Source organism: Pieris brassicae, chromosome 7 (assembly GCF_905147105.1).
Source record: "Pieris brassicae chromosome 7, ilPieBrab1.1, whole genome shotgun sequence".
Lineage (NCBI taxonomy): Eukaryota > Metazoa > Arthropoda > Insecta > Lepidoptera > Pieridae > Pieris > Pieris brassicae.
The window spans coordinates 17,443,796-17,471,228 of record NC_059671.1 but is presented as its reverse complement, the minus strand read 5'-3'; the positions used below and the strand labels follow the sequence as shown (position 1 = coordinate 17,471,228).

At 33.5% G+C, this 27,433-nt stretch overlaps 1 protein-coding gene across 1 annotated transcript in view; it reads right to left on the bottom strand.

Moving 5' to 3' along the window:
* The window catches only part of LOC123711885 (hydrocephalus-inducing protein-like), a 58,345-nt gene that overhangs the window by 17,769 nt on the left and 13,143 nt on the right, over window positions 1–27,433 (bottom strand). Inside the window, exons 19-53 of the mRNA XM_045664733.1 lie at window positions 27,203–27,388; window positions 27,075–27,132; window positions 26,182–26,999; window positions 25,744–25,914; window positions 24,627–24,809; window positions 24,197–24,406; window positions 23,804–23,943; window positions 23,271–23,412; window positions 22,344–22,561; window positions 21,786–21,935; window positions 20,411–20,470; window positions 20,248–20,342; window positions 19,769–19,912; window positions 19,428–19,625; window positions 19,098–19,285; window positions 18,562–18,794; window positions 17,954–18,115; window positions 17,493–17,533; window positions 17,313–17,381; window positions 16,195–16,394; window positions 14,527–14,644; window positions 13,752–13,917; window positions 12,875–13,006; window positions 12,324–12,447; window positions 10,133–10,301; window positions 8,679–8,905; window positions 7,931–8,130; window positions 7,293–7,535; window positions 6,671–6,850; window positions 6,138–6,429; window positions 5,308–5,556; window positions 4,630–4,948; window positions 3,644–3,786; window positions 2,454–2,554; window positions 1,454–1,629 (exon numbers count right to left, since the gene is read on the bottom strand). Of these exons, the coding sequence (XP_045520689.1) occupies window positions 1,454–1,629; window positions 2,454–2,554; window positions 3,644–3,786; window positions 4,630–4,948; window positions 5,308–5,556; window positions 6,138–6,429; window positions 6,671–6,850; window positions 7,293–7,535; window positions 7,931–8,130; window positions 8,679–8,905; window positions 10,133–10,301; window positions 12,324–12,447; window positions 12,875–13,006; window positions 13,752–13,917; window positions 14,527–14,644; window positions 16,195–16,394; window positions 17,313–17,381; window positions 17,493–17,533; window positions 17,954–18,115; window positions 18,562–18,794; window positions 19,098–19,285; window positions 19,428–19,625; window positions 19,769–19,912; window positions 20,248–20,342; window positions 20,411–20,470; window positions 21,786–21,935; window positions 22,344–22,561; window positions 23,271–23,412; window positions 23,804–23,943; window positions 24,197–24,406; window positions 24,627–24,809; window positions 25,744–25,914; window positions 26,182–26,999; window positions 27,075–27,132; window positions 27,203–27,388 (6,505 nt within the window). The remainder of the gene's footprint in view (window positions 1–1,453; window positions 1,630–2,453; window positions 2,555–3,643; window positions 3,787–4,629; window positions 4,949–5,307; window positions 5,557–6,137; window positions 6,430–6,670; window positions 6,851–7,292; window positions 7,536–7,930; window positions 8,131–8,678; window positions 8,906–10,132; window positions 10,302–12,323; window positions 12,448–12,874; window positions 13,007–13,751; window positions 13,918–14,526; window positions 14,645–16,194; window positions 16,395–17,312; window positions 17,382–17,492; window positions 17,534–17,953; window positions 18,116–18,561; window positions 18,795–19,097; window positions 19,286–19,427; window positions 19,626–19,768; window positions 19,913–20,247; window positions 20,343–20,410; window positions 20,471–21,785; window positions 21,936–22,343; window positions 22,562–23,270; window positions 23,413–23,803; window positions 23,944–24,196; window positions 24,407–24,626; window positions 24,810–25,743; window positions 25,915–26,181; window positions 27,000–27,074; window positions 27,133–27,202; window positions 27,389–27,433) is intronic.

The window sequence follows — 27,433 nt, the reverse complement described above, 5'->3', positions numbered from 1 at the left end:
AACACAACAAGTGATAATATCGCGAACCCGACCGCATTGAATAGTCAAAAAATGTGAGAGCTATAGATCATTAGTACTGATATTTAATTTGGTTGGCTTCGCGATATTATTTTAGTTTCGGCATGCGACATAAAATGCATATGTTTTCACGTCATTACATCTGTCAAACAAATCGCGTTAAAAAAAGGATTTATTTTTTGGATTATTAATTTAATATCCCTAAATGAGCAAAATTATTTGAATACATACTAATACGAAAATATATCAATGAGGCACACAATTTTTAAATATTTATCACTTTTAGGTTCCCACTATCCTTTACTAGATTATTTTCCAATCAGGTTTAAACCCTAAGTTCGCCTCTTAGTTTGAAGCTCTCTAGCAGACATCCCAGTCGGGGTTTTTTAGTGGGTCAAAGAAGAGTGGCCAAAGTTTGTGGAAGCGAAGATACTTTCGTCACCAGAGCTGAACCTCACACATTGGCCTATCATCAGGATGATGGCAGAACCATCACCCTCATGATGCCAATTATAAAATTGGTAGGAACAAAAAACTGCCACATTTCAAATCTTTTTGACCGAACGAATACAGTGCGGTGCTAGCGGACCCCGCTAGTATATACAGGGTGTCCCAAAAGTCGACGTCAAGTCGAAATTTTAATATAAATGAATCCCTATTTCCCTTGGTCACGACATCACGCGTGGACGACTGGACTGATTTCGCTTATTCGTTTTTTTGCGATTGTCATTGTCAGGGGAAGGTTCTAATGAAAGGAACAATTAAGAAAATTGCGCGGAAAATAAGAAAATTTAAGAATAGTTTTGTTACAATAGAATTTTTTTTTCAGTGAATAGCGCCTTTACAATTCAAACTTTTTCATGTAACCTTATGGCGTTTGACATAACATTAACAGAATGCGTGCTGCAAATATCGTCAAAGAGAAGAATCTAATTGTTTGTGGCATTAATCTTAAAAATCCATGTTGCAAGTGTGTACTATTCTGTGCCAATCAATTTAGTTTTATTGAAACTCGACGTGTTGTTAACATATTAAGTGATACGAGTATATGTTGAGACATTTCTATACCAATTCTTATATTATACTTCAATTAATCATTAGTACAGTGAAAATTAACAATTTTTTTTTAATTTTAGTAAGAATTAGTAAAAAAAATTAATTTTCTTAAGAAAACGCAAAATAAAAAATAACTCTTCTAGGGTTGACCTTAAGGTGCCCGTAGAACATTTTTTTGCAGCGGATAAATCTCATAACGTTTAGTTGCGTTTGATCTACGACTTTTTGGCCACCCTGAATTAAACACCCCATTAATAAAATAAATAAATTAAAACTACTAATACATGAGGCTTTTATACCGTATGTTAAAAATGTTAATTAAACGCTTACAGCTTAATCGAGCAATGATGTATTGTGTTTAATACAATCATAAAATTACCAAAATCCAGTAAATATTTTTGTAATGAGTGCTCAATACTGCTCGTAGTATCACTATGCTTCACCGATGCTTGCGAAATTCTTTTACTTTTCTTTATCTCTATTTTTGACTTTTTGGCAACAGCCGCGCTCTTGCTTTTCTTTCGGGTGTCTGTGGTAGATGCTGTCGATACAGTACTAAAACAAAAGATTAAGGTAGTGCTACACATAATTTTTATAATCGTTTTAGACTATATTTAACGAGCAGTGTTGGCTAGCTTCAGCCTGGGAGCCGGAGGTCGTAGGTTGGATCACCAGCTACGCACTACTTTATATGTGCGCATTTATGATTTAACACTCGCTCGTACAGTGAAGGATGATGATGAAACGGCATGCTTTAGACCCACAAAGTCAAGGAAATGTGTCAGAAATGGAAGGCTGATCACCTACCTATAAACAAAAAGTGATCACATAACAGATACGGGATTCTGAGACCCAGACTTTAAAGGTTGTAGCGCAAATTTTACTCTATCGTGGACACGATAGGAATCTTTATTTCCTTAGTTACCTATTACGAAATTATATTATCGGTAGTATATAAAATAATAATTAGTACTGATATATTACGGAATCAATTTGTTTAATTCATAGAAAAAAAATAGTTATTTCTATTACTGCTATAGAAATACCAACACTTTGTTTTACACAGTACGTTTAATTGAAAGTAAGCTATAAGTTAAATGAGATGTGGCCTGTTTAACCGTCACATGAATGAAACCATGAAAATCCACTGTTCAGAAAAGATTGAAGGCCACTCTTTTGCTTTTGGTGTGTAGAGTTTCACACAAAAAGCGTGCTAGCAGCAGGGTTGTAGTCATTAGACATTCTCCGAAGTACAATCTAGAGTAGACTGAAAGACAGGCAATAGTTCTGATTCAACGAGTGAATCGTCGTTCAATTCGTTTAGCTCGAAATAGCATCCAATTTATAGGTTCGTATATCGGATTAAAAATAATAATTACCCTTCAGTAGACTTGAAAGCATCAAGATCCAACTCCATGGAGAGCATCTCAAGACCCACTATTATCACATCTTCCATAAAAGCTTCAGCTTCACATAATACCTTAAAATTTTATTAAAGTAATTGGAAGGGCCCATAAATTTATTTTTAGTCAACCTGGGTTGTGCTTCCTTCACAAATTTAAGATGTTATATGAATATGTATTTTGTATCGATTGCATTATATTGTTTGTTAAAAATTTAAAAATAGTGTGGTGTAGCCCAGCGTTATAAATAAATTAAGAGTATAAAATCTTCTATAATAGGCAATGATAAAAAAAGACTTCAATGATAAATCACTAACGTGCTTACTTATAAGAAAGAGCGTTAATGTAAAAGAATAAAATGTCCGGTATTTGGTATGTGCATTTGACTGTAATAAAAATATTGTTACTAAAAAATCACCAATAAATAAATAGAAAAATATTTTCTGGAATACGCGCAAGATCGCGCGGTGGCCACTTAACGGTTTATGGAGTAAGGATGATAAACAGTTCCTCCAAGCTAATGAGAGGATCCTCGACCAGTTTAAGCACTGAAGGCATGAGAGCACTATTGCCTACAGTCCAGAAGCAGTATATATACATCGCAGAAAATTTATGGTATAATTTAATTATTTATTTTTATAAAAAATAAGGAAGGAAAATATCCCTTCGTTAACCTATTTGTTCAATAATTTTACGGTAAAAATTATTGCATTATTATACAAACCCATTCCAAACAATTATGGGGAATATTATTGCGGAGGAAGGATCATGTACTGACTGCACCTTCAACCTGTGGGGAGGATCATCGACCAGTCCAAGCACTAACTGGCCGGGCGAAATTATTAATGTTCGCCTGAAAGGCGTTGACAGCCCAGCTGGGCGGTTTTGGTGAGCTTATTTCGGGCATAATAGGCCTGCGGGCCGCTGAGGGGTGGTCAAGCGCTTGAAGGGCAAGACGAAAGCTCATTGGGAGAGCGAAGTGCAAAGTAAAGGCCTTCCCAGATAACGAAGGTGGTTTTTATATGAGTCGAGAAATTATTTATATCCTCAGAATATCTTCGTTACTGTGTTTCAGAGTATGATGTCATCACAGTGATTTGTACGTGCAGAATGTAGGTGTCGCTCCATTATCAAATGCCTCAGTATTTTTAGGAAAACATACTTACAACAAAAAACTCGTAAGGATTTTCAAATATCGTCAGCTTAACATCGCACGAGACTCTTCCTTTGCGAATTGGATTAAAGTGAATACATATAGTACAAACTTCCTTAGGACACAATGTTAACGTTAACGACGAAGCCATCACATCTGGAAGTTACATTATTCCTGACATATTTATAAATTAAAAAGACTCATATGTAAGCCGAATTATTCTGAGTTTTTTTATACAAAAGGGGGCAAACGGGCAGAAGGCTCACCAGATGTTAAATGATACAGCCCGCCCATAGACACTCATGTTGGGGGCTCTCTTTTACACACTTGCGAGCCGAGTGGGTGTGTTTAAACTGTTCAGGCCGTTGCCTGGAATAAGCATACATAAAGGTATGGAGTCGCCTTAACATAATAATAGAAATAATGGGTTAAATTTTAATGAAATCTTGGACTCTAGTAGGTATTATTGACATTCTTACAATGACTCTTTACTAGCATAAGCATAAAATAAGGACTGAACCGGGGGAAACAGATGTTCCGCTCCAGACGCTTTTTTGCTGACTATAACGCTCAGGCATAAGCTGCCGATTAAAGACAGAGAGATTATAAGCATTACTTAGCAATATGCTCTTTTTTTCTAACTAGAAAGTCCACTAAGAGAGTGACTCTATATGAGTTACAGTGTAGCCTATTTCATAATTATTATGACTAATAACAATATTATGCTAGCATAACTTTCTATAATATATATATTAGTACATAGGTTAAACTAAGATAATGTTCACTATCTCAAAAGGTTTAGTTCTCTTTAAGCCTCTTGGCGTCTAAGAGAACCAAAAACTAAAGGAAATTTTAAGCAGCGCACCGTGGCCATATTTGTAACTAAAAATCGGAAGCAAGGCAATTGTTTGGTCCTCATTTAGAAAGTTTAATTACTTAAATAAATAATTATTTACATTCAGACACGGCTCAATGGTTCGTCACCGTCCTATATATTACCTTTAGCGTCGTAGTCCATATCAAAATTGCTAAAGTTTGAAGTTATCCAGAATACAGGCCTTTCTTCTTTATGCGGACAGAACACGTCGGCCTTTACCTTGCTTTTAACCGAGCTTATGTTCTTAAAGCGAATTTGTTGTTTACTTATCGATCCCAAACACGTAACCGGGAAATGTAGCAGGGCTATTCTGTGATGGCGAGGTTGTGGATATAGCAAACGCAGTCTTGGTATAACACCATCACCTATCAAGCATACTTTGAAAGACTTCTCTTGGTTATCGAGTAGCTTAAGTTTTATTTCCAACACCGCCCTGTATTGCTGGAATTAAAATATTTTTATTAATATTTCTTCAAACCGTTTTTTAGACATATGTGCTACGAACACGAAATTGGTCAAAATTATAGAGCTAATATTTACTTATAGGTAAGATTCTTGAGACAATAATTGTTTCACCGGGCATCGAAATTGGCTAAAGTAGTAGTTCTAAACCAAGTGCTCAATCAACTAAGCCACAAGCGTTGATATAATTCCCAAAGCTAAATCACTCGTAAAGTTTTTCTATACCAATCTTAGGAAGCTGCCATTTAAAAATTAAGTTGACAAAGTGTTACCATGATTAACTGTTTTCGTATAAAACAAATAAAAATAACAACATATTCTTTGCGTGTTATACTCACTTCAATTCTTTTCGGACTAAATATGATTCCCAAGTTTTTATGTAGCAACGGTTCAATATGCGTTTGATACTTGTCGAGGGAGAATATATCTAAATTTGAATTAGATTGATAATGTAGCCTCATAGTCAGAGCTGATGCTACCAAGCCACTGTTATATAAGTCTATTGCGGCTGTATAACTTGTGTTAACGTTCACTCCATAGAAGTGAAGAGTCACGGAATCTTCCACGAAAACGCAGTGTGGAGAAGACTGAAAACCACATATAATTAATATTTAAGGATTTTGATTTCATAGAAGCGTTTCGCTTAAGTCTTAAATTCAACATAATGAAACACTTAACATAAGTGTGTGTGTGTTACCTACCTACGTGTTATGTTATTTCAAGTTTAATAATTTTTCATTTGTCTTTTGGTCGGTTTTTTGCCAGAAATGATTTGTTATATTACAAAATATTATCTTAAAACAATGTTGTATTGTAGTATTGTCTGTCGTTAACATAGCTTTTACACATTGAAAGAAAACTTTTTAACCGGATTAAAGCTATTTTATATCATAAACTTATAATTATTTTACATAAATTTAAATTTTTCCTACGTTTCGCGTGCTTTACAGCGTGCGTGGTCACGGTGACTGAAGACAAAAGGTGTTGAATGTCAAAATATCACAGCTGTAGAGAAAGTTGTGTTATCTGTATTTATTTCCCCGGAGTTGGTATCGACTAAAAGATGACGGGTTTTTTTCAGAAATGACTCAATGAATGTTGTATTGCTTGATATGTGTGCAAATTAAGTAAAGAATGTATGGGAGAATTTAAATTAAAAATAAAATACCTCAGGCACTTTGTATTCCGAAAGACATTTCACAATCAAATGTTCTCTAAAAGTTGTTTCGATATTCCAAAAGTCTAATGTTGGCATGGCGCCTGTGCCTACTAATCTGAGAGGCACCCCACACGCTTCCGCTGGACATGTGTCACTAATAATAAATTTAATTGTCTCCTCGAAGGTCCTTGCCGCCGTTGCCATAAACTGTATTTGAAGAGTTCTACTCGTTCCGGGAGCAAGGAGGTTGTCATCATTCATTATGAAGAAGTTTCCACACTTCAACGGTGGATTCTTGATCCTGTAAAGACCGAAAACGGTGAAATTGTAGTTAGACTAATTAAATAATATATTCTGTGGTCATAGACCGACTCTAGAGCCCAGTTCTCTCTGATATTGGTTTTAACCGCCTTTTAAAAGATTTAAGGTTAACAATTCCATGTTTTAACAAATTGAACAACTAAAGATGCTATGTTGCCTTTAATATGGTGTATCGTTAAAACCATTTGAGGTATTTTCATCTATTTTTTTTGTATGCTTACTTATTATCCTTAAGTTTAGCTCCAGGTTGAGCGTCAGGGTCCAACTGGTATTGTTGAGGTAAAATTATTTCGTATGTTATTGGACATTTGCTTGTGTTATTTAAGATTACTTCCCTCATCACTCCACTACCAACTGGTATTATATGGAAATTCAATTCTCCGAGAGGGAATAATGTGAATCTGTAAATAAGTATGAGAACGATTACAATTTCTTTCGTTACGAGTTCTATTATGGTTAGATAAATGGGAAACATAGATATGTTTATTTCGCTATGTTAAACAGCCATTAATAAATAATAATATCTGTTCATTTTGTTAACGCAGCTTGTTACAATTCGGTTGTTCGATGTATGGGAAAGAGCGCGGCGGTCTTCCGTCGCATTCGAAAAGTCATTAATCATAAACATAAGTTTTTTATTTGCTAAATATGTTTTTTAAACGCAGTAGTTTAAAGAATTTAGTTTTTTTTTATTTTACAACAAAAAACATAAATAATTATCTATTATTTTTAATAATATGTATAATACGAAATTTTATACTTGAGAAGTATATTTCTATATACACATATGGTAAATTGTATGTTGGTAATATTTCTAATTAAAAAAAAACTCGTATAACTTACGTATTATAAAACGATGCAATGGTCACGCAAACCGGAAACTTCGCAACTACCACCTGATTTTTGCTTCCGTCCAGCAACGAGCAAATGTAGGCAGGGGTGTTGACTAAATTCATGGAAGTCGTGGGCGTGCATTCAAATTCAATACTAATTAATTTTACCGTGGGAGGTACAATACCGCACTCGGGGATCGCTTCAAATGACTTTAACAATGATGGCTCAGGGAAATTCTTGACCTTTTTTAACCTTAAATTATTGTTACCACTTATTATTTGTATCACAAAATTTGTGTATGGGTTTGAGACATTTATATAACCATAAAATACTGCAAAATGTAAGAGCGCAAAGTAGCTATTGGTTGATAGTTTTCTTTTTAAGTGGTAAATACTTTTTATTTTATTTATAAACGAACAATAAACAAAATTAATTTGTCGGTTCATCTATCTACAATCTATGGCTACAATCATTGCGATGACGTCATACCCTGAAACGCCACAAGGTATTTCGAACGCTTATGTAAAATACAATGTCTCATAGCTACAGTATCCTTTGGGCCGGGCAGTCCTAGATTTAGACTGGTTGAGGATCACAGGTTTAAGCTCTATTCTTGCTACACAATGATTATTAAAACCGATACTAACTTGTAGAAAATATTATATTTTCCTCTATTCAAAAGATACATTTCCTGAACGACCGTTGAATTGACTTTGACGTTTCCGTAATTAAGGAAATTTTCACTGGGATTTTCATATGCACATTCCACCATAACATCGTAGCATTCCGCGGATAAATATAATGCATCGACTATCATTGGATTCCCTCGTCCTTCAGCATCATATATCTGAAATTTATATGTTGTCATACAGTATGTAAACTATTATAAAGCAGATCCTCATATCAAAAAATCTACGTAATAATTAAACAACATTTAGATTACATTAAAATTCAAAATGTGTAAGCGCTCGATACAAAATTACCGATAATGTTTGATCCGTAAAATTATTTTTAGGTATAACGGTTTAGTTTGAGTAGTTGAAGTTTAGTAAGCAGATTTTGGACTAAATATTTTTATAAAAACATCTATAATAATTCTAAATTTTAGAAGCAAAAAAATATAACGGTTTACTGTTTTTCTATAGTTTGTAAGTACCTGTCGCCTTTTAGCCAAATCCAAATATAAAAAAATCGAAATGAGTCTCATTTAAATTGCTTTAGAGAAATAAATAACGCACACATTTAAAACATATTCCATTTTTTTACGTTATTTACGTAACTCAATATTCAGCAATCGCGGTTGATTTAGTACCCGGCAGAATATTAACTAATAACCTAGAATTTTTTTTAATTCTTAATTGACGGTTCAATAAGAGACGGAAACAAAATATTTACATCAACTGTAAGAGCCTTATGCGATATCACGCCAACTCTACAAGCGATATAGGTAACTGGCACAACTTGATTATCCTGTCGTTGTACAATGCCTGATGTTTGAGCGATTATAAAATCTTCAACAAAGTCTTGCGGGTTGTGAATTTGCCACATAATGGGTAAAATCGAATCATTTTTAACGATAAATCTGTCATCTTCTTTTCGATATAGCAAATGGCGACCGTATTCTGAAAAAAGTTTCTATTTAATAAATTATAGCTAATCTTTGCTACTAATTTCAAAAGTGAAACATAAATTTAGTCACGCCTTACAATACTTGTTCTTTTTTTGGTAATGAGATCAGTAATATTTGACAATTGACATATCTTATAGATTACGATGCTATATGAAATTCTAGAATTCTAATATTAAGTTTTTATTTGATTTCTATTTATTATTGATGTTTACAAGTGTACATAGTGTTACCAAGACGGGTTGAATGAAATGTTTCTCGATTTTTCTTAGAGAAGTTTTCTGCAAGCTGAACTGTGATTTGTAAGCGTTTCATGAAAGGCTCTATCACAAACCAGGAAATTGGAATTTACATAAAGTTAATCTTGTTTTCTCGACCTCAATATCTTCTGTTGTGTATGTATTCGACATGGTATAGTATTCAGGAAACCAATTTTTATGCAATTTTAAGAGTGGTAATTCATTCTTCGTTCATTCTTCAATAATTTATTCTTCGTTCAACAATAACAATGACGACAACTTCTCGAACGGAGACTGAACTTTTTAAAACGCCGTAGCATAGTATACGGATAGAACACCAACTATTTAGTACTACTCCTGCCCAGAAAGTTCTCGAATTCTGTTCGCGAATATTCCCAAAGATATGGCCGAAATGCGACCAGAAAATTCATTTTTAAACGCGATTCCGAGATATTAAAGCGCTAATGCTGTTCTGTTTGTATGTTAAAATTTTAGTTAAATTGCTCAATAATTGATTTAAAATAAACCCTTGAAATGTAATAGTAATAAAAGTAGTAGTTTTGTCTTTTGTTAAAATAGCGTTTACACATTAAGAAAAACACTTTTTGGACGGATTGAAGCTATGTATTATTATTAAAACTTATAATTATTTACATAATTTTAAATTTAAATTTTTTTACCGACGTTTTGCGTGCTTTTCAGCGTGCGTGGTCACGGTAAAAAAAAGTTTAGTTAAGTTTTAATAATAATACATAGCTTTAATCCGTTGAAAGAGTGTTTTTCTTAGTAGTAATAGTTGCCAATATGAATAAATTGATTATCGAACTAGTATAGATGACCCTTTCATTTAAACCCCAAAACCGATTTTAATAAGTTATATAAACCTTTCGATGACCTTAAAATAGCCCTATTTACTATGTTCACCAGAATTTGTTTTTGGTATGTTTTAAAATTAAAAGAATGTTTATATATCGAATACAAACCAATAGATTTTGTCAAAGGCAGTATTTCGACCACAGGAATGACACCGTTACAAGCAATTTTAACTGTAACGATTTCTGGATTATCCTTAACACAAAACAGTAGGACGCTTGTATGTATTCCTAAATCAGCCGGTGCTGCAGACACGGTGACTTTTCCTCGACATCCAGGCTAAAAACAAATGAATGTTTAATAATGCCATAGACAGGAGCTGAAGCTGACACTAGTATTTATTACTTAAATGAAATCAATTAAAATCTAGAAATTGTAACGCAACATTTTACTTACATAATCAATGAACACATTTGTACAATATAATGGACCCAATGATCAGTACTTTTGGGCCGAGAAATGATCGAATTTGGTCTTTGTGGTCGAACATTAAAATTCAAACATTAGCGAAATATTTACTTCATGACAGTAATTAGGTCACTTGAAATTTTTAAACCTGTACTATTATATATTAGGTCCTTACATATGAAATTGGCATTTTGTCGTACTGGCTACTTTGACCTCAAATACCTCCTCTTTGGTTAGGAATTTCAAATTCAAATTTGTACAGCTATTTACTCATGTATTTGTGCTTCGATGACCGTCATTCATTTGTTTTTTTCTGTTTGCATCACTCATTTTACAAAATGGAAAACTTAAAGTATCACATTATTTACGAGTACGAGTTCCGCCGTGGCACTAGTGCTGCGGAAACGACTCGAAGGGTGAATGATGTGTATGGCGGTCATGTTGCAAAAGAAAATACAGTTCGTTTTTGGTTCCAACGTTTTCGTTCTGGAAATTACGACCTGCAGAGCAAGCCCCGTGGACGGCCTGAGACCCAAGTTGATAATGAAATATTGAAGGCTATTGTGGAAGCGGATCCATCGCAAACCACGTCCGAGTTAGCTGCAGGCTGCGGTATTAGTGATAAAACTGTTTTAATTCACTTGAAGCAAATTGGGAAGATTAAAAAGCTTGAAAGGTGGGTACCTCACGAATTGACTGAAGCAAACCGGCAAACGCGCGTCGACTGCTGCGTTACATTACTGAACCGGCACAATAATGAAGGCATTTTAAACCGAATCATTACCTGTGATGAAAAATGGATTCTTTACGATAATCCGAAGCGCTCAGCGCAATGGTTGGATCCTGGCCAGCCAGCCAAATCCTGCCCCAAGCGAAAATTAAACCCAAAAAAGTTACTTGTAAGCGTTTGGTGGACTAGTGCCGGTATTGTTCATTGCAGTTGTCTCAAATCTGGCCAAACTATTACGGCTGATGTCTATTGTCAGCAATTGCAAACCATGATGAAAAAGCTAGCGGCTAACCAACCTAGGCTGGTCAATCGCTCAATGCCACTGCTACTTCACGACAACGCTAGACCACACATTGCACAACAGACGGCTACCAAATTAGAAGAGCTTCAATTGGAATGTCTAAGACATCCTCCGTACTCCCCTTGCTCCAACAGATTACCATTTTTTTTGAAATTTGGACAACTTCTTGCAAGGGAAAAAATTTAACTCTGATGGGGCAGTCCAAATCGCCTTCACAGATTTTTTTGATTCCCGTCCGACTGGTTTTTTTAGTAAAGGGATCAATGAACTACCTATGAGATGGCAAAAGTGCATAGAAAACAATGGTTCATACTTTGATTAATTAAATATATTATATTTAAAAATATTCGACTTTTTGTTCCTCCCATACAAAACGACAATTTCATACGTAAGGACCTAATATTAGCCTAAAACTCGGAATGATACTTTTGCGGTGTATATACATATTTCTGGCATTATATATCGGTATATGATATATTCCGAATTGTCGCTATATGGAAAGAATCATGTTCTACAATTAGGGTGATATTCAAATACAACATTTTGTAAAAGGCCAGCAACACACTTGCGAGTCTTCTGGCAATGTGAGTGTCCATGTGCGGTGGTATCGCTTAACATCAGGTGAGCCTCTTGCCCGTTTGCCTCCTATTATATTAAAAAAATGTGATTTTTAGGCTAAATGAATGAACAAATTGAATTTTGCCATACAGGAAATAGACGTGCTAAGTCTGGTTTCTCAATCTCACCCTTTTAGCTAACTAAAATCCTTACATAGTGACGTTGTATAAAGTATATGTGTAAATTAAAACAATTTTATAATTCAATTGAATTTTAGTGAGGTTTGTATACAAGGATTTCTTACCTCCAAATTAACAAAAGTTTTATCAATTTGAAATACGGTCGTTTCTTCCAAAAATTCAACAACGACATCGGCTGTTATTAGAGAGGAGTTCCGTAATTCAATTGAATATTGCTCTTCATATATTCTTAAAAATTAATATGCCATTAAAATAATTACCTTATCATTAAAAGTCAACATGTTAACACATATAATTTAGGTCCCTATTATTACCCACTAAAGTTTCAAGTTCTCGTTTCTGTGTAAAAATCATTATCAAAGCTAAATCACCTGCATATAAACAACCTTACACATACCCTCATTTACACATCTCACAACACAGCTGGTTAGGTTATTACTTAGTTAGATGTATTTTATTATTTTTATTGATTTTTCCTTTCGTAAATTTTAGAATATATTGTATATTCCATATATGTTTAGTCTAATTATTATTGTTGTATAACATTTATGTTATTTGTTGGATTTACGAATTAAATAAATTTGTAACACATTTAAGCGAGCTCTAAAGGTAAGATTTATAAATATTTGTGACCTTTTAAATATAAAAAACAAACCTGTTGACACCAATAAATATAGGCCCAAACTCGAACAACTTTTGATCGTCAATATAAGTTACTTTGTAAACTTTGTCTTCTACCGAGCGACGAACGAAGTTCTCAAACATTTTCTTAGGACGGCTATCCAACCTAAAAAAATCTTCTCAGTAGAATTAATAAAATCAAAATCAAATGCAGCGGTTATTGCAATATCAGAATATAGCAAAAGTAATTAACAACAAGTTACATCGCGTCTTCATTCTTCGTGATATCAATATTTAAAGATCAACTTTATTATAAAACATAGTTAATGTCGTTATTGTGACCATGGTTACAATGTTTTTTTTTCCATATAATGACAATGGTAACTATGACAATAATCACGTTAACTTTAAACTAGAAATGAGAAAGACCTAGTAAAAGTTTAAAATGGACAGGACATATATGAGAGAAAGACAAAGATAAATGGACGAAAAAAACGTCGGAATAGCTCCCTCGCTATGACAAAAGAAAACGAGGGAGACAAATATAAAAATGGGAAGATAGTATTAATAAAATAGCTGGCCCTATATGGCTACGTAAAGGTAGATACCGAGAAGAGTGGAAGCCCTTGTCCAAGAACAAGCTATAGAATCGAAATCACCCGGCTTGATAATTAATCATTAATGTTTATAGTACTTCACATTTTTATATACTAGGATAAGTATTTTACAGCAATGAAGACTATTATTATTATATACATGACATGATTTTGGATATGGACTGCCTTGCTTGCTTTGATTGCTTGGCTCCATAATTTATAAGTTTAAAAAACCTTAGAGGTTTTGTGGTGTTTTTTTACGTACTATAATAATAATAAAAAATATTTAGCATTTTGGTATTATTAAAACAAAACCTTGGTAAATCGCAAATTGCCAAAACATTTATATCTATTCTTGAGGCTGGCCATCCACTGACTTCGACGAAGCGTTTGACGGCGTAATTCCCTTCGTATTGTGGACTAAACGAATATTTGCATCTCACGAGGTCACCAGGCTCAAGGACTATTCGCCTATCACGCTCTGTAAATGTACAAAGAACTTTCCTGTCAAACAGTCGACATTTCAATTGAATAACAATTATTCTAAATAATGCTTAAGTGTATTGACAATTTATAAAAATGCAACTGGGGCATCAGATATTTTTGTTAATGATTTATTGACCTGTAATCGACCATTAAAGTAGTCTCAATTTTAAAAGTAATATTTTAAGAATAGTTATGATAATTTGGTTAAATTTATGGCCAGGTTATTAAAATAAACACACAACACACTCAGACGTAGTCTACTCCCATATGTCAGTAATTATAGAGCAGTGTTGGCCTTGGCTTCTTCGTGCGCGTCTTATACCTAGGACTTTCTGTCTATATACGCACTACGCTCGTACAGTAAAGGAAAGCATCGTGATGAAACTAGCATGCCTTAGAACTAAAATACGACGTAGGTGACGTCAATAGTGTCTGTCAGGCACAGGATAGATTCATCACCTACTTGCCTATCAAAAATCATCACGGAATAAATACAGAAATATGAGGCTTAAATATTAAATTAATATAATTAATTATAGTAAGTAAATATACCAATTTCATAACCCCTTTAAATCAAATGTAAAATATTAATAATAAATTTTACCTATAGTACATTTAACACTATGGAGAGGTAACGGATACATCTCTTCTTGATTTTCTTCCGACGTTTTGTCGATGGACATAGATGGTATTTCACTTGTTGATGTCTGAGAGGATGTTACCTTGGAAATATTAAGAGTTTTGTTAAGGAGTACATAGATATTTAAATGAACGATAATTTTGGCAATCGAGGTCAGAGAGTAGTGTTGCATAGAAACGATTTATGTAAATAATCATAAATCCGAGAAAAAATTAATCTTTACTTTTGAAGTGTGTGTGTGTTTTAAAGCCAGCACATGCAATCTTGACCTTAAAACTAGAGCTGATCGGATTACAATTTTAGTATAACGAATTAAAACAAGGCATCAAATTCAATGACAGAAAAATAATTATCTCGGAAAGTGTTAACTTTCTCAAGTAAGTTAACACAATTATAGGTAAAGTTACATCAAAGTAGAATTTGCCTGATGTGATATTATTTTAACATAGCAATATTACCTTTTTACCACACGAACAATGCCATTTAGATAGTATATTAAGCACATTATCCTGTGACGTATCATCCAACAAATTTAAATCCGTAAGAGGATTACATTCACATTTTTTAATCTGTAACAACATGACTAATTAAAAAAAAATGATTCATCCGTATTAGCGACATCGCGGCTACAGATTAAGCGGTTTTCGCGTCACGCCAATCTACAGCTAAATTGTTTGTGCCAAAAACATTTATAACATAACCTAATTTAACGAAACAATAACCAAAATAACAAAATACTCCTGTAAAATCGTGTGATTCACACGAAACAAATCCACGAAACGGGGATCAAAATCGTTTGAGTAGCTCGCTTGCTTTGAGACAGAATTTTGCAACCTTCTGTAAGTTATTGTGTCATTATGTTGTTTTATGTTACGGTCTTCGCACTAATACGTCTGCTCTCATACTTACTGACATATGGGAGTTGACTACGTCTGAGTGTGTTCGCAAATGAATGTTTACAAATTTATATTATTTATATATAAGATCAACACGCTGTAAAGTAATTAATAATGGCTCTCTGAAGACTTAGGCCAAGTTGTTCAAACCTCAATATATTTCTTACCGGTGATTCGTCCAAATATTGCCAACGTAACGGGTCTTCATGGTTCATCAATGGAAAGGTTTTTGGTAAGAGAACCGTAAACTCTTTAAAATTAATCGGACAATTCAATATATCATACTCGGTTTCTTCGCGTAAGGCGTCCCGAACCAACTCAGACCCCAAAAACATATTAACGATCGCTGTCTTATACCGTTTGCATGGACAGTTTATTAGAGTCAACGGAAATCCCCTCTCACAAATACTGACTTCAGAAGCCTGGAAATGTCAAACCTTTAGTAAAGTACTTAGTTAGTAATACAACTTAATTCATACTTTCAGGGCAACTAACATAGTCGTGAAGTCTATTGAAATTCGGCTCAGTAGAAGTTGGCTGACATGCTATAAAACAATGTGTACCCGAGGTGTTGAGGGGTTGTTACAATGTAAAATTTGCAATTAAATGAAGTATCCTGCAAGGCATTTAAAAAATAATTATTTTTTAAATTTAATAAACCTGCTAGAAGCATTTGTAATTATTTTTTTTCCTTAGGACGTTGCAATATATTTTTATTCCTACTCAGGGTTGTTACCTGAAGTTGAATTTCGGATTTTTTCTTCAATTTCTTATGAGAAGATCCAACGATTTGACCACTAAAGCCGTATAACGGAAAACCCACTTCACCCTCTTCAATTATCCAATTATTTGCGATATTGACTAAATTATCGTAAGTATTTTTGGAGTATTCATTATACCTTGTGCTCATTAATAAATATTCACTTGTGGGTTTCGCTAAAAGTTAAAAAAATATAATGCTCATGGTTCCGTTATGGCAACAATTTTAATAATAATAATGACTCTTTATTTCAGATAGTTGTTGAAGTGAAACTTCTTTATCAGCCTTGAAAAAACGTTTACCGTCATGGTTGTCGGTTACGCGGCACATTTTTGGGTTACGCGTCACATTTTCCCGTTACGCGCCATCTTTTACTTGTCCTTACCACGGTTGATTCGAAGAGATTCGAAGCCATTAATAATAAAAATCTATAATAACGATAACAATGATAGTAATAATCCTATTACAATTAATTAACTTCTGTAATAATCTTCGTAGTAATAAGGTAAACTGAAATGATTGTATTATTTGTATTTATTTATAAACTTTATCTAATTTAACTTTATTTAACCAATTTCCGTAAAGTTGCATATAGTAGATCATTTTTCGAAAAATAAGGTCATAAAGACGTTTCACTTCTTACGTGTGTACACTAGTAGTACACGCACACATTTTTTCCGAATAACTTCTATAGTGTAGCCTAGACACTATAGCAACGTTGTAAGATCTGCATGTTCTTTGGAATCAACACATTCATAATTGTGCTATGCCTTTATTTGGCATATCATATCCTTCTGGGTAAAACAGGCACCTGGGCTGTACGAGTAAAATGACTGACAATACGCTTCGACCAAATTACTTTTGACTGCCGGTGACTACGTGCAAACCTCTTACACTATTTTTTCTTGCTCTAGATCTAACCACAATACTTATATTCAGTCACTCGTTTGTCGTCGTGGAACTGTATTAACTTTATTATCGTGCGACTGAAATACTTATATATTACTTTATATTTTGGATACTTTAAAAGTATTTAGTAGTAGTTTGTAGTTTTCAAAGAAAATGGCTTGTATAATGCTAGTGGTAAAACATACCTTTAGTGTCTTCCTTTTTCATCTTTTTCTTCGATTCATTATCAACAACGAGTAATGATTTACTGCGATCTGGAATCAAATGTAAAAAATAATATTTTGTATTAAGTCATAATCCCGCTTATAAAATTTAATTAATTTAAAGAAAATACATTAAAAATAAACTTATACTAATTTTCATACCTCGACCACTCTTTTCTAGTTTGACGTAGTCATCTGGATTTCTGCAATTGATAAAAACCATGATTTTAAATAACCCACTAATACTGTTAAAAAAAACTTTCTGTCATTTGGACAACCAATTAACAACGGATGAATTGGAAAAAAATAAGAGCACTTGTAATAATAGGTTTTTTAAAGTCAACAAAAAACACAATTTTTTCGATCAATGTTGGAAAATTGACGCTAACTTAATACATCTTTATAATATCAATGAAGTATATAGACAACTTGTACGTCTATCTGTACGCAATGTTACAAGCATCGGTATAAATTATGAAGTAACTTATGAATATTTAATGTTGGTTTTACATTTAGGGCATAAATACCGTGTACTCTTACAGAGGCTAACAAACCAACGACTTTTGCGCATCTATCCCTGCTATCTTGCGTATCTTTCCATAATAATAAGATCAAAAAATAACCCTTGTTTTTCATAGTATTGCCTCCTCCTGTCTTCTAAACCATATGTAATATAAATGGACTTATGTTCCGGATTTGCATTTTCAAATTCATTTTCATCCATGTCCTCAAAGCTTTCAATAATATTTTCAATTTCTGTATCATCATAGGTCTTGGATACGTTTCTGAAAAAAGAAAACTGGACTTGTAAATTTTATATAAGAACACTGAAGGGACTGCATTTTATGCCGTTATAGGGAGTTGTTGTTAAATGGAGAGCTAAAAAAAACCTATGAATAATCCATCACTCCTACTTATTAGTCATCGTCAACAACAATTCGTAAGTTCGTATGCAGGAGTTTATTGCGGGCTATGGTAATAGCGACAAAAGAACGTAGACAGCTGCGCAGTTTTTATTAATTTTAGCAACTTAAAAAATATTTGGACAATAGTTGTCATTATTACGACTGAGTGTAATGCTACGTAGAGTGTATGAAATACAAGCTAAACCAACCAAAGCCAATTGATTTCGACGCTTGAGCGAGCGAGCTCGCGAGAGAGCGAGTCGTTAAATCGAAGGACGTTACATGAAGTTTACACTATACAATAGTATAGTGTATACGGCACTTACTCATCTACTTGTTCATGTTCTCGCAGCGTTTCCTCGTGGCTTTGAGCCCATTTTGTGAAGTCCGATTGACACAACACTAAATGTATATTCCATATATTACTTTTGCACTTAATAAGCGACGTTAGCGTTAAAGGTGGACTTTTGAAAACGATACTCGTTAAAGTATCCACGATGAACCCTCGGTTAAACTTTGGATGCTTAAAGAAGTCCGTTAAGAGTTCGGTTGTTAAATCCTAAAAAATTAAATTAAATTAAAAACGAAAACTTTTGCAATTTGATTAGGAATTTTAAATTGCATTACGTCGTAGTAAAATTCCGGTCAACTTAATATGCAGATTAATGATAGATCAAGCACGAAAAATAACTAATTTATCTGTGTTTAGAAATAGAAATGTCATGAAATTTTTAAGCATTTAAATTGTTCAAAAATAATCATGTCGTTATGTTATTACAACTATTTGTTCTATTACTTATGAAAAAATTTGTGCCTTAAGAAACGTCATGTTTGTTCGAGAATTTTCATGAATACAGTTTACCATTTGAAACATTGTAGTGGATCCCATAGCTCCGACAGCTGAATGTGAAGTTATGGAAGATGTGGAGGATCTCTTTTTCTTTTTATCACTTGCTTTAGATCGCGGAGTTGCTATGTTTTTGCTATACGCCAAAAACTCTATTTTCTTCCATATTATGTCGAATTCGTCATCAGTTTCTTTAAACAAATCTGCAATAACACATTATATACACATTCGTGTCTATTACCGTTTAATGTTTATTTAATTATTTGACAGTACTTAAAACCGGAGTTATAGATTTGATATAAGAATAGATAATTACTATTTGATCTCGTAACCCAAAAGATTTACCTTCACTTTCTGTCTCTTTCTCATCATCCCCTTTAAACTTATGTACCACATCGAACATTTCATTAACTGCATTTAGTATGACCATTTTCGCGTTACAAGTGCTTGTACATAATGCTTCCACAACGCACATGTCAACGTTGACAGTAGGAATTCCAAGTGCTTTGCCCGTTGAATAGGCCATCTCTTGGCAATTTATTTCTAAAACCACAGATTTTTTATTGTCGGTTGGAACGAAGTAAAGATCTTATAACGTAAAAGAAGTCCCAAGCATTGCCTTGCCTTGCCTTGCATCAAAACAGATTTTTTACGAATTTTCCAACATTATATAATCGTTGTCTAACCTTCACAAGGCGAACCATGAAAGAATATTAAAATTCCTTTCGCATGATTGTCAGCTTGGTCATCAGCTGTTGATGTCGCATCGTAAGCTGCGATGCTTTCCTTCAAAGGATCTACATTAGATTCTTTTAAGGAGCCAATAATATCTGTAAAAAAACATGATTTATCTATAAATAGCGGATATCTGATGATGTTTAAGATAAAATGGACGTTATGTTTTATTACATTTTTAAGGCTGTTTGTGCCTGCTGCCTTCATATATCGTTTCGCCGGGTTTGAAGAGCGTTTATACGCGTTTCGCCATACAAGCTAATACTGGTTTTTGATACGTGCATTCTTATAACAATAAAAAGTATTAGGTACAATAGTTTTGTGTATTCTGCTTCACCTAGCATAGAACCACTAAATTTATTATTTTGATGACGCTTACGAAAGTTTCGATAACTAAAAGACTGGTCCAGTTTAAACATGACATCCTTACCATTTATAATTTCAGTTTCAGTTCGTGCCTTTTTTGGACTTAAATTGTCTCGTGTTGTGGTCTTTGATACAGGACCCTTAATATTCTTCGTTTTTCTGAAATTTTAATTATTTTCATAATCTTTGCCATTGTTTAGATTGTTTTACATTTTAAATACTCTTACTTGGCAGCCGCAGTTTGTTTTGTTGAAACCTTGGACATCTGACCTTCTTCTTCAATGCACCTGTCATATCACAATTGTTACACAAATGTTTTTCTTTTAGTATTGTCTTTTGTTAACATAGCTTTTACACATTGAAAGAAAACACTTTTTAACCGGATTGAAACATTATAATTATAAAATTATAATTATTTTACATAATTTTTTGAAGTGAAACTTCTTTAGAATCGTTGTGATTTCAAACCGGATGCAACGAAAAAACGACAGGTAAGAGACACAAATACAAAAATGTGTAGGATGAAGCCAGGGGAAAGAATGAGACAGAAATATACATACAATTTGTATATTATCGGTCTCTCCTCTTTGTGCCATACTTCGTAGCGTCCCCACTCCCGTCTTCTAAGCATAGTCGCCTGTAATTTGTGAGCCAGAGCGAGAGAGCAGATGTCAGTGTGTATGTATATTGCACACTGTTTAATACGTGCTTGTATTTGAGCATTTAACGTGTGTAGTGCATGTGAAAACTACGTGAGCTTACTGTACACTGTATGCGGCTGCGTATTACAGCGTTTTAGTAAGATAGCGTGGTGTGTTATTATTTAACTGTTTGTGAGTATTTTTTTCTAATAGGCAATGATCAGGCTTCTGTACTAATAGACAATTAAAGAAACACATAAAAAAACCTTAGATTCCTTGACTATTGAAAGCGATTGGAAGTGAAACTTATTTATCGGCGTTGGAAAAAAATTACCGTCTCATTTTTGAGTTACGCGTCACATATTTCCGTTACGTACTATCTTTTTCGTGTCCCTACCACGGTTGATTCATTAATAACAAAAATATATAATAACGATAACAACGATAGTAATAATTGTATTACAATTAATGAAATTCTGTAATAATCTTAGTAGTGATAAGGTAAAATGAGATAATTGTATTATTTGTATTCATGTCTATGATAATGAAAGCCTTTTGTTAAACTTTATCTAATTTAACTTTATTTAACCAATGTATATAAAGTTGCATATATTGGATCATTTTTCGAAAAATAAGGTCATAAAGACGTTTCACTTCTTACGTGTGTACACTAGTACACGCACACATTTTTTTCTTTTTTTTTCCAACGTTGTCCAGACAAAAAGTGTTGAATGTCAAAAAGTATCATAACTGTAGAGAATGTTGTATTATCTGTATTTATTTCCCCGGAGTCCCCGGAGTAAGTTTATAATAATACATAGCTTCAATCCAGTTAAAAAATGTTTTTCTTTTATCAACCCATTACTGGTACTAAAATTGTAATGGAATAAACTGTATTTTCAACCAGAACTTATCGAAAAAAATAGTGTTGCACGGTTAAATTTACATCTATTGCGCTTACCTTTTGACTCTTTCTTTGAATCTGATATAAAAATTCATTATTGCCTCGGGCATACCCGCCCCTGGTCGTATCGCTTTTACCAACATTTCATCGGGCTTATTGTAGTATTTATGTAGCAGTTGGTATATTTCTTCTTCTTCGTTCCAATTTCTACAAAAAACGGAAAAGGTAAATGGACTAAATTGAGTACACTGTAACTTTGTTGAGTATATTAGATATAAATATATATACGTATAGTCTGGTTTGCCTAATGCCTTTACTATACTCAGTAATTAATCCCTGCTGGTCAAGCCAGACCTAGCTGGTGACCACGTCGTACCCCCCGGCATTGCTGCACCAGATCGAACAGAGAAGGGAACAAACCCGAAATTAAAGGTTACAAGGCTTTAAGCGGAAGCTTTGTCAAGTGTCTTGATTGGTATAGGCTAATCATTTGTCCAGTCAAAAACCAACCGACCAACCAATCTTAAGCTATATAAAAACAGACCTCGAAAAATACGTATTTAAACAAAATATTGTTTGATAATTATTAGTTGTTAATTTAAAATATATACTAACACATCACTATGCGCAACAATGAGCTCTATCGGAAACGGACATGGGTTTGTCAATCCAAAATAAATATCTGTGGTTTCAGCCCAGGGTAGAGTTGGCGGGAAACTAACATTCGGTCCAATAATGTGAACCTGTGGCACAATACCCTGCCCAGACACCGGTATTGTCATTCGATTTGGGTTCATATGGAACTTGAAAATTAGGAGACCTTCGTACGGAAGCTAAAAAAATTGCCCCGTATCATGATTATGATTTATAGATGTTCAGCACCTGTACCCATCGTAATTCTGGATTTTTTTAACCAGAATTACGATGGGTTATTCTGAGATAAAAGCAGTGTTGGCCTAGTGGCTTCAGCGTGCGACTCTCATCCCTGAGGTCGTAGGTTCGATCCCCAGCTGTGCACCAATGGATTTTCTTACTATGTGCGCATTTAACATTAGCTCGAACGGTGAAGGAAAACATCGTGAGGAAGCCAGCTTGCCTTAGACCCAAAAAGTCGACGGCGTGTGTCAGGCACAGAAGGCTGATCACCTACTTGCATATTCAATTCACAAACGATCATGAAACAGATACAGAAATCTGAGGCTCAGACCTTAAAAAGGTTGTAACGCCATTGATTATTATTATTATTAATTATGATAGAAGATAAATATACCTTTTTTAACATAAGTTTATAATAATACATAGCTTCAATCCGGTACAAAAGTGTTTTCTTTAACTTGGTATAATCATATAATAAGGTTGTTATTGTAAAGTTGAAGTAGTTGCTATATATTAGTTTAAAATTAAATAAGAGACGTTGGAAGAGTTTTGAGTTAATATTTATGAATAGATTCTTTTCCTAGTATGGATACTAAGAATCAATTTATCTAAGCGGCACTTATAATGTTATATAGTTTAAAAATTACGTAAATCTCGGTACAATACCTCCATGATAGGTTTAAAAGCTATACTAAGCCAGCCTCCCTCGCCTGGCTCAAACTTTCCAGAACTATCAAGAACTGTCATAGGATTAGGGCCTGGTGTTTTAGACTTCAAAGTCACATACCATATACACGTTGGTTTTCCACTGAAATTAATAATTTGTTTAAAACCTGCACTGTATACAGCTGGTGTATCTTAAATACCCGATCGTAAGGCCCTAAGAAAAATAGGCACTGACGTCCTCATTCGGTTTTCTTTTTATTAATAAATGGTTTTATATATTATACACGATCCAATTAAAGATGTTGATAATTGATAGTTGTATCAAGCCGAACGGCCACGGCGTCTAATCACTATTGAGGCTGGCCACTTACACAAGAAATATAAAGATCGCACATCTATATTTACTAATATCAAGTATATTAGAAAACTTAGACGTACGATCTAAATGCCTGAGCCTTTGTAACATTTCTTAGAAAAATCGATATGAATCTTATTGTTCGGCAGCATAGAGCAAAACGGTATAATATACATACATATTTTTTAAAGGTATTGAGGATATAACTTTGTCACCGCATCGTACTGTACCGAAGTCGATAGCGCTTACATTAGACATTAAATAGGGAACTGCACACAATGCCTTTATTTGAATTGGAATAGTTACGCCGTATGGTACCTGAAGAATAAAATTATTTAAACTGTGGATATTATTATTTTTATATAAGTTTAAGTTAAAAATAGTAATATAAAAATGATTGAATCTGCTGCCTTGATTGAAGAACTGGCATTCAATATTTAATGTCATACAATTTTTCTTGACGTTCAAAAGCGTACCTCGGACTTGAATTAAAATATCGTTAAATATTACTTACTTGGGTGTCTCAAATATAATATAATATATATATATATATATTATATCTATGACTTACGTCTATATTAAACGAAGTTTCAACATTTTGTTCTAATTCAGTAAAATCGTTTGATGTTGGAGAGAATGTGGCTTCTAATTTTCCAGATTCCCCTGGGTTTAACTTTCCACACAATTTTAATCCGAGCCATATAGGAACTTGGGTCCCTTTCGCAAAATGTAGTTTGAGTACAATAGGTCCGTAATTAATAATATCTACACAGCAGTGAACCTATAAAGAGATTCATTTGTTATTTTAAAAGTTATATGAAGGTTCCCAGAAGAATCGCTGGCAGCACCTAGCTCACAGGAGGATTGCAAAGGATTTTATTGGAATTTTGGTCCGTTACGTCTCAATACCAATACTACATAGTTTTATCAATTCAGCGTAATGGCACATGATATAAGGAAAAACTAAATAATTTATTAAACTGTTTCTTTATAATACTTACGCAACTTCCAGTTATCACCACTCCATAATCAATAACGTACGGTGTTGTCTGAAAACCGGGTATCGGTATCATTTTCGACGTAGTAGAATAAACATTTAAAATGTCTGGTCGTAATTTAATGTAATTTATTAGTAGCATCCGTTCAATCGCAAGTTCGATGTCCATAGAAGACGGGTATCCATCCTGAAGATAGACGTTTTTACTATTAAATAATAAGTTTACATTAAATACTAATATATATCATACATCGTATCCCTAACTTTCTTACTAACTACTAACTGACGTGAGACTTAAAATATCGTGATTTATGTATCTTTTTACTTTTTATTTTTAATGTATCATCTTTTTAGTTTAGTTTGTTTCTTTGTTCCTGTTTAGTTTTGTCTTAATAACAGTGTATAACATGTAGTTTTGCACTTCTTGCCTATCTTATGTAATTTAAGGCTTTATTTTTCTTTACTTATAGTGGTTGCCTGGAAGAGATCGCTCGAAAGCGATAAGGCCGACAGTTGCCCTTTAATTAAATCAAAAGGAGATAATATAATTATATTCAATTTTTGTATATTGTAATGTAACGAAGTGTTAATAAATAAATAAACATATATATAAGATTCTTTAGGAAACTAATGTGTATTAAGCTGAATCATTTTTACTATGACTAGTCATAGTCACTGCGGGCGTAAAAGATGTAAAAAAATAACAGTGGTACAAATAAACGTGGTATAAAATTTTATACCAGGAATAAGCAAAATGTAATAAACCCGGAATAAATTGAACCTAGAATAACGTTGTTCCAGCCGCCATCCTAGTAAAAGTCTGATAGAACCTAAACCATGACTCTCGAATTTTTAATGAAAGCTGTTTAAACAATTTTTAAGAGGGAACAAGTTCATGGTAGATTACATGGAGACTCTGGCTAAATCAGTACTAAATCCGACCAGGATTTAGTACTGAGACTCTTAAAGAAGAATCATACAGTTATGTCCACATTATTCTTCGTTTTAGCTTATCTTTACAAGCAGATCAACATTGAAGAAATTATTTTATATAAATATCATAATCATTTTGATTATTATTTTTATCTTTGGGACGAAATAAATTCTGAAAAATGATTTACCCATGTAGAACATATAAACCAATCCTTATGAAACATTGGGTCTTCAAAACACTTTTCTGTAAATGGTGAATTTAGGTGTTCTGTCATGCGATTCATAAATATTTCATTGATGGCCTCCAGATATTCTTCGGTCAGTGTAGGAATTGCTTGGTACCCAACTTCTGGACTTAGCTATAAAATAATAATGGAAATTAATTGATAGTATACTCACGTTTTATCGAGAGCGATTTTAAGCTTTATGGTCTTAATAAAATCTCAGGAGTAGGAAAAACATGTTAGCAAAGGCCACGACTTTCGTATAAAGTTTGTTTTTAAGTATAAAAGAAACCCAACTACACCTAATTTTATTTTTACTTTAAGGAAGACGCATTCTACGCAAATAATTCCTAGTTTAGTCCTAAATAAATAGGCACTTATGAGGGGTAAATTCAGATTTACCTTGGCTATTTCTGGTCGTGGCAATGAAATATAGACTTGTGGTATAACTCCCCATCCAAAAACTTCAATAGGTATAAAAGGAAGATGGCCAACTTCCAATACAAAGGTACTACCAAAATAACCCATGGCACCTGGTCTTACTTCAATGTTAACGCTAATGAATTCTTCTGGGTCTAAAACTCTACCATCAGGAATAACGTTGAGTATGGTACCATATAAATCATTTTCCCATTTGGGTTCGTTTAAATACGTTTTATATTCGAAAGGCAGTAGTGACACATTTGTCAATATCAATTGTTCAAAGGCATTTTCATGAAAGGACCTTATTTTAAAATTTATCTTTCCCGTGTTAAGTTTATATATCAAATCCGAGCTTTGGCCGGTAACTAGTATACTTTCAGCTGGTCCCCCCAGTACTTCACACTCTAAAGTAGCACGAATATTCATATTTACTTTAGGCCTAAAAATTACATGAATGAATTCCACCTCATTAGGCTTTAGTAAACCACGATGCGGGGTTAACTGTAGCACGTCATTAATACAAATGTTTGGGCTTTTATCTTTTTTTGAAAATTTATGTATCCATTCAAAATCAGACTCGTAATCAACAGCAATCATCGGCGTAATGGTCTTCATAGTTGTGTATTTTTTAAACTTTTTGTCTAGTATTATATCTTCATTAAGAACAGATATCCTTTCATTAGGCACTTCGTTCTGAGTAGTCAATATCAAACTATTTTCAATAATCTCTTTCCCTATATTATCAACAGCTGATCCCACAGGTGTTCGACACGCTAAAATTTCATGCAATTCACCACCTAAAATTAATGTTATTTCTAAAATAATTATCAAAGTAAATGGGACATACAAGTTACATGAATTAATTTAAGTACCACCACTAGCTTCAGTTTCTGTTGAACTCTTGTAGACGGTGTCTGCGGATCTATCTGGCTGTAATATTTACAAATTTATGTATTTAAGTGTTATTAATTCTACTATTGTATTTATCATCAATGCTTACCAGTTTTGTCTCAACGATACAGTACTTTTTCCAGTTAAATTGATAGCATACGAGTAAGGGCGTCACATTTTGTATCTTAATAGTTTTACTCTCAATACTTCCATTCAGAACGCATTGAAAATCTATTCGCGGAGTTAGTATAAGCACATTTGGAAAGTTTATTTTTCCAATTAGTTTAATGACATCCTGAAAAGTAAACAATATATGATTATATCAAGGTATTACTTAAGC